Genomic DNA, 14,635 nt, shown 5'->3' on the forward strand with positions numbered 1-14,635 from the left:
ATCTGCATTTTGTTAAAAAGCAAGCTGAAACAAGATTTAAAAATATATATATATATATATCTCGCATAATAAATGCAATGTAGCCTATAGCACAAAGAAAACACGAAGTGCGGTGGAAGAATAAGTGGGGGGAAAAAATAGGTTTTATTCTGTTGATCCGTTTCTTCAGTTCAAGTATCATTACATCATTTCTCTCTTTAATTTATTGTTGTCTTAAATCTTCTATTTTGTGTTTTGAATCAAGAAGTCGATGTCTTCTTACCTGCATCTTCATAGCAGACGCGCTGCGTTTCTCCAGTGTCCCACGAGCATCATCTGAAACCCTGTCCGAAGCTGCGCGTGTCAGAACAACACTGCTGCTTTCTCCCCTTCACCCACGTGCATTTTCACAGATTCATAGAATGGGACTGCCGTGCTGAATGAGATATTACTGAAATATTTTGTGTATAGGAAATCCTATAAAAACCACCTTTACAACAAACCACTTGGTCAATATCCTGCTTACGCATGATAGTATGCCTTTGCTACTTGTGCTACATTAAAAATAAAATATAAAATGTCCACCAGCAAAATGCATGTAGCCTGTTTTAAAGGCTTAACTGCTTATAAAAATGTCGGTGCTTTGGAAAGATCAATGGCATGACATAACATTGTATATAACATAGTATATATGCAGTTTGTTTTAGGGTAAAATCTATAGAAATCATTTTTATTGGACTGAAACGATCACATGCTTTGCATTCTGATCTCATGTGTTCTGATGACAGCTATACACGAGAGGGAATTATGCTGTCATAATAGCCTCCAAAACAACAATAATCACAATATCTCAGTAATTAGCGAGTTGTTCCCACATGGACAACTCTTGAATGTCTTAAACAGGCCTATTAATTCTTAATGTTCATCAATGTCTTGTTGAAGGTTTATTTTGTTTTATTTGTTTATTTTTATTGTGCACTATACGTTATTATTATTAAACTGAATATAGATTCGAATGCACATTCACATAAAAACGGAATGCTAGTCTTGGTGTTAATGAGCACACACACACTCTCCCTTTTCAGGCAGGTATACGCGTGGAGCACGTGGTTTGCCCTAAGTGGGAGTGGGATGCATCAACAGATGCATAAACATACCGAGCCATCTCCCCTCTCTTTAAACTTCAGGGGGAAACTCCTCCTATTCTCGGTCCAATTCATTATTGTGGTCTGGCCCTTTAAGACAGAGCAGCGGGTCAGCAAGTAGTGTAGTGTTTCTCTAATTGAACTTCACAAAAGCAATCAACAAGAACTAGTTAGCGGTTGCTTGCTGTTTTGAGCCTCCTTCAGACACGGCTATGGTGAAGATCCTCATGGAGCAGCTCGGAGAACACTGGAGCCGCATATGAGGACTAAAGTTCGGGTGCCCGTGACTCCTGAAGCATGGTGCTTTTGGAGAGCCACTTCAGAGTGAGGAAGAACGTTTAAAGAGAGGAATAGACAAGGCTTTTGTATGCATAAACAAGTTTGAACGAGCTAGGTGACTTCTATTCGAAATAGTTTCTTGGGACTGAGATGACCTCCAGCTCTAAAGACATGAAGGCAGGCTCCGTTTTGCAGTCCAGCGGCGAGGAGAGGCGGCGGGGTCCCTTGGACCAACTCCCACCTCCGGCCAACTCCAACAAGCCTCTCACCCCTTTCAGCATTGAGGATATCTTAAATAAACCGTCCGTCAAGAAGTCCGTCGGTAGTCTGTGCCCTCCGCGGGTGCTGGAGAAAGTGACCGGCTCGAGTGCGTCTCGGAACGGGATCAGCGCTCCGTCCTCGCCGTTATGCGCTCTGGAGGAGCTGGCGAGCAAAACATTTAAGGGTCTGGAAGTCAACGTTATACAAGCTGCAGAAGGTAAAATGTTTTGTCTTTTTTTTTTATAGAGAGAGACAGAGAGAGCGAGAGTTATACTTGTGAATTCAGATTGTGTTTACGAATTAATGCACGAGTTTCAAATGCGCAAACGGAGGTGTACTTTTAGAAGTGTTACTGTTTAGCAGTAAGCTATTATATGTGCATTTTACAACTGATATCCAATGCTTATTTTTGTAAGCATATACAAAATCAATAATATAAAGTATATATAACAAAAATATACTTTTTAGTCAAAATGATTGATTAAAAAAAAATATAATTTAGGGTTCAGTGATTACCAACTTGTTTTCTCCCGCATTTTTTTGTTTTTTTTGTTGTTATACACATTTTAAGATAATACATTTTATTTATTTTTCTGAGCTAAATGTCAATAGCGATTCCTCGAGTGTAACTGTCAGTATTTCAGGCATTTCATCTATACCCCCCTAAAATTGACAAGGTTCTTCGATAGTCAAGCAAAAAAACAAAAACAAAACTATTCTTATCAAGAATAATTTTCATTATATAGAGTTTCTCTCTGTTTCTTTGGCGATTAAAATGGTTTGTCTGATCATTAGACTGGTTTCATGATTGTTTAAAAGTAAATTCCAGTAAATTAAGGTTTTCTACAGAACTAGCCTTGGTTTTTGTAGCTCTTAAAATGTTCCAAAACCTTTGTTTTCAGAAATGTAGCCTAATATGATGGAAAACAAGCTAACTTTACAAGAATGCTAATGTTCAGTTGACATATTTACAGAAAATGACTGTTCGTGTTGACATTGCAGAACTGTCTTGCTGGGTCACACTAATGGTTAAGGTCATCTGTAATAGGACTGAGGCCAGTTCTGTGGCGTGATAGGCTGCTTGATTAACACATCAAATATTTCGAATTTACTTGGCAATCAAAAGTTCAGATGTTTTGGAAAGTTTCTCCCACTCTTTTCAAGAACAGCTGTTATGCAGCTGGAATGAACAACTGCGGCCTATCGCATAACACAACATGTGTACACTCTTAAAAATAAAGGTTCTAATTTGAACCAAACAGGATTGTGCAGCTTAATTCCACAGAACAACCTTTTTAAGTTTTACAAGGGGGGCAAAAATAATCTACAGTCTGTTCTGGTCCTTTAAAGATCCTAGAAACCAAAACACTGATCTAATGTTGCATTAAATACTTTTTAATCTCCTGAGAAGCAAGACAAGAACAATATACAGCCAAAAATAGGACCATTGAAGTGCTTCCAAATAATGCTTTCACTAGTTAAAAATGGGAAATGAAACTTCACGTGTTTGTCTATTTCAATTGACATGCATTACTGAATAGGCATTAGCTTTATAATGTTTGACTAAAGAAAGTTATTCTGAATTGTGACCCAGTAGTCCTCACACCTGGTCGCCTGCGTTATTCCTGGAAATCAACTCTCCCTTCTTTCCATTTAAAGGTCGCGAACATCTCAACGGCTTCGGCCAAAGACAGGCCTCCAAAAAACGACGGAAGTCCCGCACAGCCTTCACAAACCACCAGATCTACGAGCTGGAAAAGCGCTTTTTGTACCAGAAATACCTGTCACCGGCCGACAGAGACCAGATCGCGCAGCAGCTGGGTCTGACCAACGCGCAGGTCATCACCTGGTTCCAGAACCGACGGGCCAAGCTCAAGAGAGACCTGGAGGAGATGAAGGCGGACGTGGAGTCTCTCAAGAAAATCCCTCCGCAGGCATTGCAGAAACTGGTGTCCATGGAGGACATAGAAGACCCTCACGGTGGCTCGGGGCCCATTTCTCCCAGCCTCTCCCCGAGGGCCTTTCCACAGTCCCCGTCCTCGTCCAGAGGCCAAACCACAGACGAGTTCTCCGAGGAGGACGAGGAAATCGAGGTGGACGATTAAAAGCAGGCCCTTGTTTTCAGAGAAGGGCATTTTTCACAACTTTTGCACGGACTCTGCGGAAGAACTTGAAATGCAAGCGAAGGTTTCTGTCTCCCTTGTTTTTAATTTATTGAAAGGACCTCTACGTTCTGAAGACATGGTTTAAGGAATATCTGAGAAATGCTTAGAGATAAATGGTACAGTATCAAGACTGCAACATGTGTATGTACATTTTAAGCTTTATTTCTCAGCTCGATTTTCGAAGGAAACGTGTGCAATTGTTTACACCGTTCAACACACATTTATGACCGCTGTGGAACCTCTATGCCAAAAGTGATTTTCAATTAAATTCTCAGCTGAATAGAATTATATATTTATAAATAATTTCAGAACATAAAAAAAAAAAAAAAAAAAAAAATCACAAAGCACATTTATTCAATCTTCATTCTACATTGTAATTGTCAAGACTCATTTCCCAAAGTTTTACATTATATATCAGTCCCTGGCACAATTCCTACAGGCATTATTTAACAGAAAAAGAAAAAAAAAGAAATGTATGTCCAAAACAATGCAAGGGCAAGGTTGTGTATATATATAACAAGTTATGATGCATCTAACTCGTTAAATTTATTGTAACATTCTATTTAATCCTCATTTATGTAAATAAAGGGTATATGTAATTTCACAATGTTTCCTTACCTTGAGTCAGAATTTAATCATGCATTGTATGCTGAGCTGAATTATAAAATAACAATTGGCATAAATTTGTGGATATAGGAAATCCACTATCCACTACAATAAGTCTCTTTTTTTTTTTTTTTTTTTTTTTTTTTTTTTTACAATTTTCTTAATCTGTAATTAAATTCACAGTGGTTGAAAAAGTTTAACACCATCTCAAAATTTAAGACAGCAATTCAATTTAAGTGTCATGCATCAAATACTATAATGGCACACTCTCTGGAGTTAAACAGCTGAGAGAGGCAGAGCACTTTTACACATCGGTTCATTGTGTGTGTTAAGAGTGTTTGTGTGTGTGTTAAGTGCCTGCAGCTTAATTAGGACACTTGAACAAGGTTCCCCCCTCTCACATTGTCACGAGGACAACATAAAGCTTGCTTTCCTCCTCGCGCCATATGGTTTATGAATCTTCTCTAACACAAACTAGTCAACATGATTGATTAGGTTAACCCGCCTTTGAGTGCGCATTAACAGTTTCAGTCGGTCGAGCCCGAATAATGCCCCACATCTGTGCCCGTGTGTTAAAAACGCCCATGAATAGCAGATGATTTGCATGCGGTTCCTAATGAATAAATCTCAATAGGAAGCCGGTGGAAATGGGGAGGATTGATGCATCCTGGTCTGGCGAATTTCTTTCGGCCCATTTGTGTCCGTTTGTGAGCAGATCACGGCAGCAGTTTTGGGGCAGCGAGAAGATGGAAGTACAATTGGCTTAATCGCTTGGAATAGTTGGGGTTGAAAAGTCAAGCAGATTTTTTTCTGAGCGCATTGTGGAAAGACTCGCTGGAGAGCCGCATTCTCAGAGCTCAGTTTTCTGCTCTAAATGCATCGGGGTCCCAACTGAGAATCGCGATGATTGGAATTCGAAGGTATATGAATATAAATGTCTTTGGACTTTTACTATTGAAAGCCACGATTTCACAGTATGAAAATATTCGAGAAAACAAGCGCTTTAAACACTCCGAAAGGATGATAGAGCAGCATGTTTCACTTTAGAGAAATATATGTTTTTAAAATATAAGCAAATCTGTTGGCTAGCCTAGCCTACATAGTGACATTTTTCATTAAAAGGCGGTAAAAGTAACCTAGTTGTTATTTACACAGACAGATATGGAAACGCATGTTTTTTTTTTTTTAACAGGCTATATGTTACAGACGTTGTAAAATCATTACTCTTACTCTATTTTCATTTAAAGTCTGATATAAAAAGATATAAACCAATTAAAATAACGCTTTACCTATGTAGCCTAAGTAGCAACAATGTTGCTGTTTGCTTACAGAATAGGCCTACTTCAATATTACTGTATTGAATGTTAGGCCTATTTAATATTATTAGACTATTATTAGCCTATTATTATTATTATTAAGCTATATTTTAGATTCTTTAAAATATCGGCTAGGCTACTTAAGATTATTTGTTATAAAAAAAATAAAAAATAAAACCAAACATTTTTAGCCTTGAGTTTTTTTTTTTAATAAGCTATTTTAGCGAATCGCGAAAATATAGTCGAAATTACAATAGAGGCCTATACCGGTGACGTAGTCCATTGATTTAATTGATTTCGTTTTTTTTAAAGTCATATATATGCGTACATATTGTAAAATAAAATAATTGCGAAAAACATTTCGTTTTCTTTAATTGAAAATTTACAGTTGTTTTAAAGCCTAAAATTATTGTATTCTAGATGATTTAATAGACTAGCCTACTTTACATGAGGGAGAAACAAACTAAACAAATTGTCTTACTAAAATAGACTACTACAATTAGTAAACAAAAATTGATACAAAGTTACATTAGTACTATTCATTGACCCTCAAAATTAACTTTGTATTTTTTTATTATTTTAACTGTAAATCTGTATGCATGTATAATGGTAAAATATAGGGCTATTTGGTCTTAGGAAAATACATGCAGGAAAAAATATTATAACATATATATTTTCAACAACAAAAAAAATAGCCAACAGATAAAAAAAATTAAATAAAGCATACTGACATTGTATAGGCTACAAAAGCTGGTGGACACAGAGGCAACATAGTAATTTGGTAAATAATAATTTTACCTAATTGTACGTTTGACTATTACAACAACCATGTATTTGTGTTTATAAGCCTATATATAGGTTTTCCTTGTTTCACGAAGCATTTAAAGCGTTTCTTATCACATCAGCATTGCTTTCCCTGCGTTTCTAATAGACATTCTGCCTGAGGTTTTCATTGCATCTTCAGAGCACTACATATAATGTAACATACTGTTGAGATGTAAAATGCCTTGAGATGAAGAAGATCCTAATAGAGTCTATAATAGGCCTAATAGGTGACTGAAGGGGATTGGTGTTAGTGGAGCTCTCTTGAAGACCAACACTGCACCCTAGTGGCTGACTTCTAAACACACTGGCCATACAAATACAAACATTCATTTCGACTTTAACAAGGCTAGACATCATTTGTGCTCATTTATATATATATATATATATATATATATATATATATATATAAATGAGCACAAATATATATATATTTAAGTGCAATTAAAAAATAATACATATATATATATATATATATATATATGTATTATTTTTTAATTGCACTTAAATCATTTCATTTAAAAAAAGAAAAGGACACAAACATACAATACAAAATGCACTCAGTATTTTTTTACCACTTAAAATTTATTTTCAAAAATACAAAACCAAAAAATAAGTATATATGCACAGAAAGCTATTAAAATAGAATATGTGAAATACAAAATATTTACACCAATTGATATTTTAACATAATCCTATCTCGTCCTTTTGTCTTTTATAGTATAATGGAGTACCAGCGGTTGTGCCTAAAACGAGAGAGACAAGAGAAAAAGAGGAAAGCGTTAGAACATGAAATAAAGGATTGAAATAAAAAAGCTAAGTATCATCTTGTTGACAGGCTAATGACTTTGACACTAAACAGATATTGCTGACAGAGCGTTATCCGCTGCACTTTAAAGCATATGAGGCATGGAATTACTTGTGCTAAATTCTCACAACACTTTGACGCCCGACAAACCGCAGCAAGACCCAGTATGAAGCAATATGGAGAATAGCACTTCTATTGCATTTTTCAGACCACAAGGCGACATCAGGCATATGGCTTTTCCTAGTCCTATAAATCTCTGCCTGTGCTGCGATTCCCCTCAGAAGATGTAAACCGGAGCACAGTAAATCGCTAGTGTGCTAGAGAAATGAAGATCCCTTCTAAAGGGAAAGCAAACGGGCTGATGGTGTGAAAGAATGCGGTATGAAATTAGCTGGAGACGCTTGAGACTACAATACCTTTCCAAACCAGTGAGACAGCCAGAGACGCTTCATGGTCATGTGATCTGGGAGAGATTCGTTATTAAATAACATCTGGACCTGTAGCGCAACAAAGAGCACACGATGAGGAGAGAAGAAAACAGGGCAGGAGGGTGGAAAAGAAAAACAATGAGAGGTTTAGTTAAAAATCTCTCTCTACTTAAAGGTCGTTCAATTCGAACATTGATTCTATCTATTATGGGATTGAATAACAAATTCTCCAAACTGGGCTATACAAATCATACATGCCATTTATATAATTAATCAAATGTTGTCTGTTTGTCTAATACGGTGTCTGGAAGCATCGAAGCTGCACGTCACGTTCACGTTCGCTAACAACAGACCAATCAGCTGTAAGCTTAAGGCTAGACTCCATCAACACAACATGGGTGAATCATGTTTCATTTTAGTACACTGAAACAATTTTATACCTGGGATCAACTGCATATAGATGAATTAAATGAGTAGACCAGATGCGACAAAAACAAAAGAGTTGGCTTTGAAATTAGTCATTATTTCTTTAAAAGTGAATAAATTATCTGGCGGTGATGCAAAATATTCCACAAAATATGACTTTCTGGTCCTAAATATAAAAGCAATGGCTCTTTAAAGCATGGGAAGAAAGAGAAAAGCGAGTCAGACCTGATGTTTCTCCACGTTTAGTCGATGACATAAGACTTTCCTCAGATGCCGTACTTCAGCCCTGACTGAACAACGTACAAATTTCTGCTGCAGGAACATAACTTAAAATAAATTCATTTGTCATCGCTTCTAATAGAAACAAACAACCAGTGTTAAGGTTTTCTTGAGAGTGAATCACGGTACATCATATTCCTTCTGTGGCTCTAGTCTTACCTGTAGAGTTAATTTATTTTTGTCCTTCCCGGAAAATGACGAGCTGTAAAAAACAAAATGAAATTATGATAAGATGCTTTAGAACTCAGAGCCACCGTTCAAAAGTTAGTTTGTTTTTTAACGTTTTTGCAAGAAGTCTATGCTCACTGAGGCTGAAATCATTTGATCAAATATACAGTAAAATCAGAAATATTGTGAAATATTATTACAATTTAAAATAGCTGTTTACTATTTTGAATATGTTTTAAAATGTAATTTATTCCTGTGATCAAAGCTGAATTTTCAGCATCAATACAGCAGTCTTCAGTGTCACATGATCCTTCAGAAATCATTCTAATATGATGATTTGATGCTCAAGATTATCATCAATGCTGAAAACACTTTTTTTTTGTGGAAAAGGTGATACATTTCTTTCAGGAGTCGTTGATGAATAGAAAGTTCAAAAGAACAGCATCTGTTTGATTGATTTTTGTAACATTATAAATGTCTTTACTGTCAATTTAAATCAATTGAATGCATCCATGCAGAATAAACATATATATTTCCTAAAAAAAATAAGCTTATGGTAACCCGAAACTTTTAAACAGTACTGTAAAAAAAAAAAAAAAAAACTTAAAGGGGTCATATAATGGTACATGCACTTTTACAAGTTGATTGCACTGAAATGTCTGTTGGCAGTGCCTGTACACAACCATTCTATCATGATTAAAATCCATCCAGTGGTTTTGTTTTAATCTCCTTATATGTTTGACCATCTATGAAATCAAGCCGTTCGATATTGTGACGTCATAAGATCGTATGCCCCTCCCGCGATTGTGATTGACAGCCGTGCTTCAACACAAGACCCGCCCTGAGCAAGCTGTGACAGCCGTCATAGTAGTCCGCCATTGTTGATATGCTGGAGTAGAATGGCGTCTACGCGATTGTGGTGTTCTGTTCTTAGATGTAATAAGGAACACAGCAGTCATTTGGATGTTCCTAAATCTGAGCCGTTATAGATGCAGTGGCTGAGTTTTGTTTTTGAAGCGATATGCCCAAAGGATTGACGCGGGGATTCCCTCACGGGGATTCCCCATGATCGTCTGTGCTTTCATGTTTGCGCGAATCATTTCACACCAGACAGCTTCACAAACGAGAAAAAACGGATCGGTACCAACGTGTTACTGCTGAACCTCCAGAAGATGTGAGTGTAATGTTTTATTAACCTTTATATTAGTATTTATATTAATCTTTGCGAAATTTGCAAACCTTGCTGCAGGCTTCACGATGAATGCATCTAAGGTTTACACTCAGGGTACATTACAGCATGTTTTCTATGTACGACGTTCTCAATATAATTCATAATCCCACGTTTATAATGAACAACGCGTGGTTATTGTGTTACAAACGGTGTACGCACAGAACAGAGGGGCGGGGTGAGCAAAGCTCATTATCATTTAAAGACACATGCACTGAAACGGCGTGCTGAAAACAGAGCTGTTTTTGACCAGGTAAAATTAGTGTTTTCTTACAATACTAATGAGAATTTTTAATTAAAGTATATTACAAACTTTTAATTTAGACCCTAAAGAATCATATTAGCTTGTACAAAAATGGCATTATATGACCCCTTTAAGCTTTACTGCTGTCTTACCTTTGCCTTTCCAGACATAGAGAAACCTGCTCATCGTATCTGTAAAAGTGAGCTTTGGAGTGGTCAAAGCTTGTGTACGGTAATCCTGTGTTATCTGGAACTGAATCTACAAGGAAAACACAAACACACTTTAGAACAATCTTAATAAAAACACATTAACAGCAGTATCTATCTACATGTAATCCCGTACCTTCTCCAGATGGCTGTATGATGCGTTCAAGACCCCGTGACTGATAGAATTCTTTAATTCGCTTGTCTTCGCCTGAGAAGATCAGACGGACATTTAACCACGACTGACCAGGAGTAACAAAAGCTGACACTCAAGTTCAAATGATCCTGTGCACTGTACTTACTCTCTTGTAGACCCGGGACTAGTTTGTAGACAATGTCTTGCATGACTCTGTCCAGCTTTAGATTCAGCAGGGGCTGCGTTTCGTGGATTTTTATGTTACACATCGGACAATATTTGCTGGTCTGGAGATACTTCACAATGCAACTCTTACAGACTGTGGAGAGAGTAAGTATTCAGTACAACAAAGTAGCTTGTGGATTTCATCAGCATATAGCAATTGTGAAGTTGTCTGCTTTAAGTCATTTGAGAGTGTTATTAGGAGAGAGATGAAGTACACAACACTTACACGTATGGAGACATTCTGTGATGGTGGTTGCGTCGATAAAGTATCCTGCGCAGAGGTAGCAAACGATGTGTTCATTTAGGTCCTTTATCTTTATTTTAACTTCTTCCTGTGGTACCAAACAAGGGAAAACATGTGATGCAGGGACGTATTTGAGATACGTGACATTCTGAATTTACGTAAAAACACCAGCCTTTGACATTAAAAAGGATAGTTCACCCAACATTTTTAATTCTGTCATTACTTACCAGACAGTTGATGGCACCCATTAACTTCCATAGTAGGAAAAAAAAAATACTATGGTTGCCAATGGGTGCCTTCAGCTGTCTGGTTACCAACATTCTTTAAAATACCTTCTTTTGTGTTCAACAGAAGAAACTCATTACAGGTTTGGAGCAACATGAGGGTGAGTAAATGATGACAAGATTTTCATTTTTGGGTGAACTATCCATTTAAGGTGGTTTTAGGGCCGTCCTTGAATGCATATCTACAGTACAATATTGAAATCAAAGAGTGTCTCACATTAAAACATATACATTTCACATTTTATCCACGGCGTTCCCATCTGTCAACTTCATATGCCTATGGTCAGTTTCAATAAATTAGGTGACTAGGGGGAAAAAACATATCTATTCTATACTTTATATTTACACATATGGTGGTGACATTGAATCAAGTGTGAGCAGTGTCCTGCATTTTGACATGCTGAAATTTAATTGAAACTACTTGAAAAAAAATGTTATCTATAATTATGCCGTTTTTAGGACCTCTTATTAATTATCATCAATTATTATTTAAAACGAAGGCAAACTAGAGATGCCAAACGTTATTAAAAATTGAGAAAATTAATCATTTCTAGTCGATGTTAAAAAAAAAGAGAATAGATTTATGTATTTTTACATCACGTGCTTTTCTGAAATGAAGTAAAATGTGTTGTGTACAACTATTTTACATGCGCGCTCCTTTATGTAGTGCGGCAAAGCGCGCACTTTTCACTTTTCAGCGAGTCAGGTGTCAGACTCATTTGTAAACAAGCGAGCCTGCGACCGGCTAAATAAACCAGAGTATAGTCTAAGCGAGTAGGCTACTAGTTTAATATCAATCACTGCAAGGACTTCAAACCACTGAATTCAACAAGGACTCGATGTTGAGGTAAGAAGAAAACGGCATGTCCCGCATATGCACCTTAGGTGTCACATTACGTCCCATTAATTCAAAAGTACAAATACATTTTCTGTCACTTATGTTCAACACGGACATGTGCTGCCGAAAATGCATGCTTACGCAGATCATAACGGTGCACTTGTTCACTCGTCTGGGCCAACGCGCATCAATAATCATGTGGGATATCACAGCTCAGCACGCGACGTCAACCACCACCGCTATATTCGTTAGGAGCGCACAAACAACCCTTTTTATTCGTGTATTGAATTTTGGAGATGGGGGAAAAACTAAAAAGCAGGGGATTCGACTGGGACGGATTTGACAAGAAAACCAACGCCACGGAGAACAAAAACACAACCGCGGCTAGACACAGTGGATTGATTCTTCGCAACACTCACGCCTGCGCAGACACGCAGCACAGTCTCGCGCTCCATCTCTCGGCTTTCGCGCCACACAGAACGCCCCTCTCACGCGCGTTTATAGTAAGCGCGGGAAGCACGCGGCGAAAGACGGACGCAGAAACGTTTATCGCCCCTTTCACTCACCTCGTTCCTTAAAGGGTCGAGCTTGTAGACGTTCTGCAGCTGATTTCTTAGCCGCATAGCTATCGCCATCGGACCTTGTTCCGCCATCTTTGGGAATTCTGCATACTTCCGGGTAACGGGAGAGTGGGTGAGTTCGGTTGCTGAGAGGCGGGGGGACATGCTGGTTTTTACACACACACTCATTTCCATCCCACATTGATATTATCACTGGGTGTGTGCAAACAGCATTCTAAAGCAGCCCGTCAGAGTACAGTCTTCACATCATATGCGTTTGACTCTTTAACTCTATTTATCTATGAGAGAGATATATGTGACAGGATCATCCCTTACAAAAATTAACCATGGTTTTATTAAAGTAGAAGTGGATTGATTGCCATTTGTAAAATAGTTTTACTACAAAAGCCACTACTAAACTATGCTTAGTATTGCAAAACCATGGTTAAACTAGTTTTGGGTTTGGTTTAATTTGTAACAATGTTGTTTTTTTTTTGTTTGTTTTTTGTTTTTTTGTTTTTATTTGTAGTAAAACCATTGCTAATTTTCATAAGGCCATTACCTACAAACTCAAACGGAATAGAATAGAATAGAACATAATAAAATAAAATAGAATAGAATAGAACATGGATAAAATGTTTAAGATTAGAGGGGCCAAACAGTATAAATATAAGAATCTGACCCCATATTGATCAACAACTTTTTGACATGTGTCAATATCTAAGGTGGTTACGAATAGAATAGAATAGAATACTAACTCAAACCTGCTTATATCTCCATCCTGAGACCTTCAGACATAATTTGCTTTTATTTTTCTCTCACTAAGGCTGAAATGTAAACCAGCCATCATACTCTCAGAAACATAGCAGCCTATTTAAACCTTTTTTTTTTTTACCTTTACTTTTTGAATGAGGATAATTATTTTATTCAAATGCTACAAACAAGTGTGTATGTCTAATTTCCATTTTATGTGAACAATTCATTGGAGTAGATTCACATTTAAAGGAATTTTCCTACGTATGTACTAAATGTTTAGCTTGCCATATTTAATGGTTCGAGAATGAAAACAGAGCTGTGAGGTATAGACATATACTGTACGTCATGTAGGCCTACAGTCAGTTCAATTTGGTTGTAGGCCTACTGTTGTAGGCTACCTGATTGATCATTCAGTTGATAGGAATACAAGTATACAACATTAAAATGTTGTCTTTCCAAAACACTTTTTGGTGACAAGAACTCTGCAAAACATGTTTTGTGACAGTTAACTGTTATATACTGACCTCTTGAACGGACCATAACCCTCACAGCATTTTTTTATTTTTATTTGTGAACAATTAAACCGTTACGTTTGCCAAAGACTTTAGTTTTTTGCATGGAATTTTTTGTTGTTGTTGTTGTTCTTACAAACTTGTAGGACAGGTACAATTATGTCAATTTTAATCGACAGGATGCCACAGATACTGTCTATAGGGCTTACTTTGTACATTATTTAACCAAGAACGTACACTGTAAAAAATTTGTAACACTCCCAAATCAAAAATTTCAATTGACCGATAACATCTAAATTTTTCAATTGGCCCAAGTGAAATTCTGTAAATTCTAAAATTAAATGTACAGATTTTCACTTGGGCCAATTGAAAAATTTAGATGTTATCGGTCAATTGAAATTTTTGATTTGGGAGTGTTACAAATTTTTTACAGTGTATTGAATACACTCAAAAAGTGTAATGTTGCAACGTGACCGCTAGATGTCCCTATACTTACTTGAATGTAGTGATCAGGGATTCCTTTTAATGCTTCAGAAACAAGTGAACAGCCCGCACTTGTTCTGCAGTCTAAAGTCTGGTTTCTGCTCTTTTTCATGACTTCTGGAATTTAGCAAATGCAAATTCATCGTTATTGGTTCTAATTCAAATTTATCTCTAAATGTTTTGCAGCAGTGTTTCTTAAAAATCTTCGGAAAGAGTTCATTTCTACCACACTGATATTAT

The 14,635-nt window shown here is 36.9% G+C and overlaps 2 protein-coding genes across 3 annotated transcripts; one reads left to right on the forward strand and one right to left on the reverse strand.

The window, feature by feature from the left end:
• Positions 1-1,298: 1,298 nt before the first annotated feature.
• On the forward strand, positions 1,299-4,415 carry lbx2 (ladybird homeobox 2). Its single transcript, XM_084430816.1, has 2 exons — positions 1,299-1,881; positions 3,324-4,415. Exons 1-2 carry the CDS (start codon positions 1,554-1,556, stop codon positions 3,767-3,769), a joined length of 774 nt encoding a protein of 257 aa, XP_084286942.1. The 5' UTR covers positions 1,299-1,553; the 3' UTR covers positions 3,770-4,415.
• Positions 4,416-7,129: 2,714 nt separating this feature from the next.
• pcgf1 (polycomb group ring finger 1) lies at positions 7,130-12,906 on the reverse strand. Of its 2 annotated transcripts, none has more exons than XM_084429783.1 (9): positions 12,651-12,906; positions 10,945-11,050; positions 10,660-10,812; positions 10,497-10,568; positions 10,307-10,412; positions 8,674-8,716; positions 8,461-8,544; positions 7,798-7,878; positions 7,130-7,319 (listed from the first exon to the last, which is right to left on the reverse strand). In XM_084429783.1, exons 1-9 carry the CDS (start codon positions 12,837-12,839, stop codon positions 7,269-7,271), a joined length of 885 nt encoding a protein of 294 aa, XP_084285909.1. In that variant the 5' UTR covers positions 12,840-12,906; the 3' UTR covers positions 7,130-7,268. The 2 variants fall into 2 exon arrangements, with proteins under 2 accessions (XP_084285909.1, XP_084285908.1); XM_084429782.1 differs by having other exon boundaries at positions 7,146-7,319; positions 8,461-8,547; positions 12,651-12,895.
• Positions 12,907-14,635: the final 1,729 nt, after the last annotated feature.

This window comes from Rutilus rutilus, assembly GCF_951802725.1.
Source record: "Rutilus rutilus genome assembly, chromosome: 14".
NCBI classification, from domain to species: Eukaryota; Metazoa; Chordata; class Actinopteri; order Cypriniformes; family Leuciscidae; genus Rutilus; species Rutilus rutilus.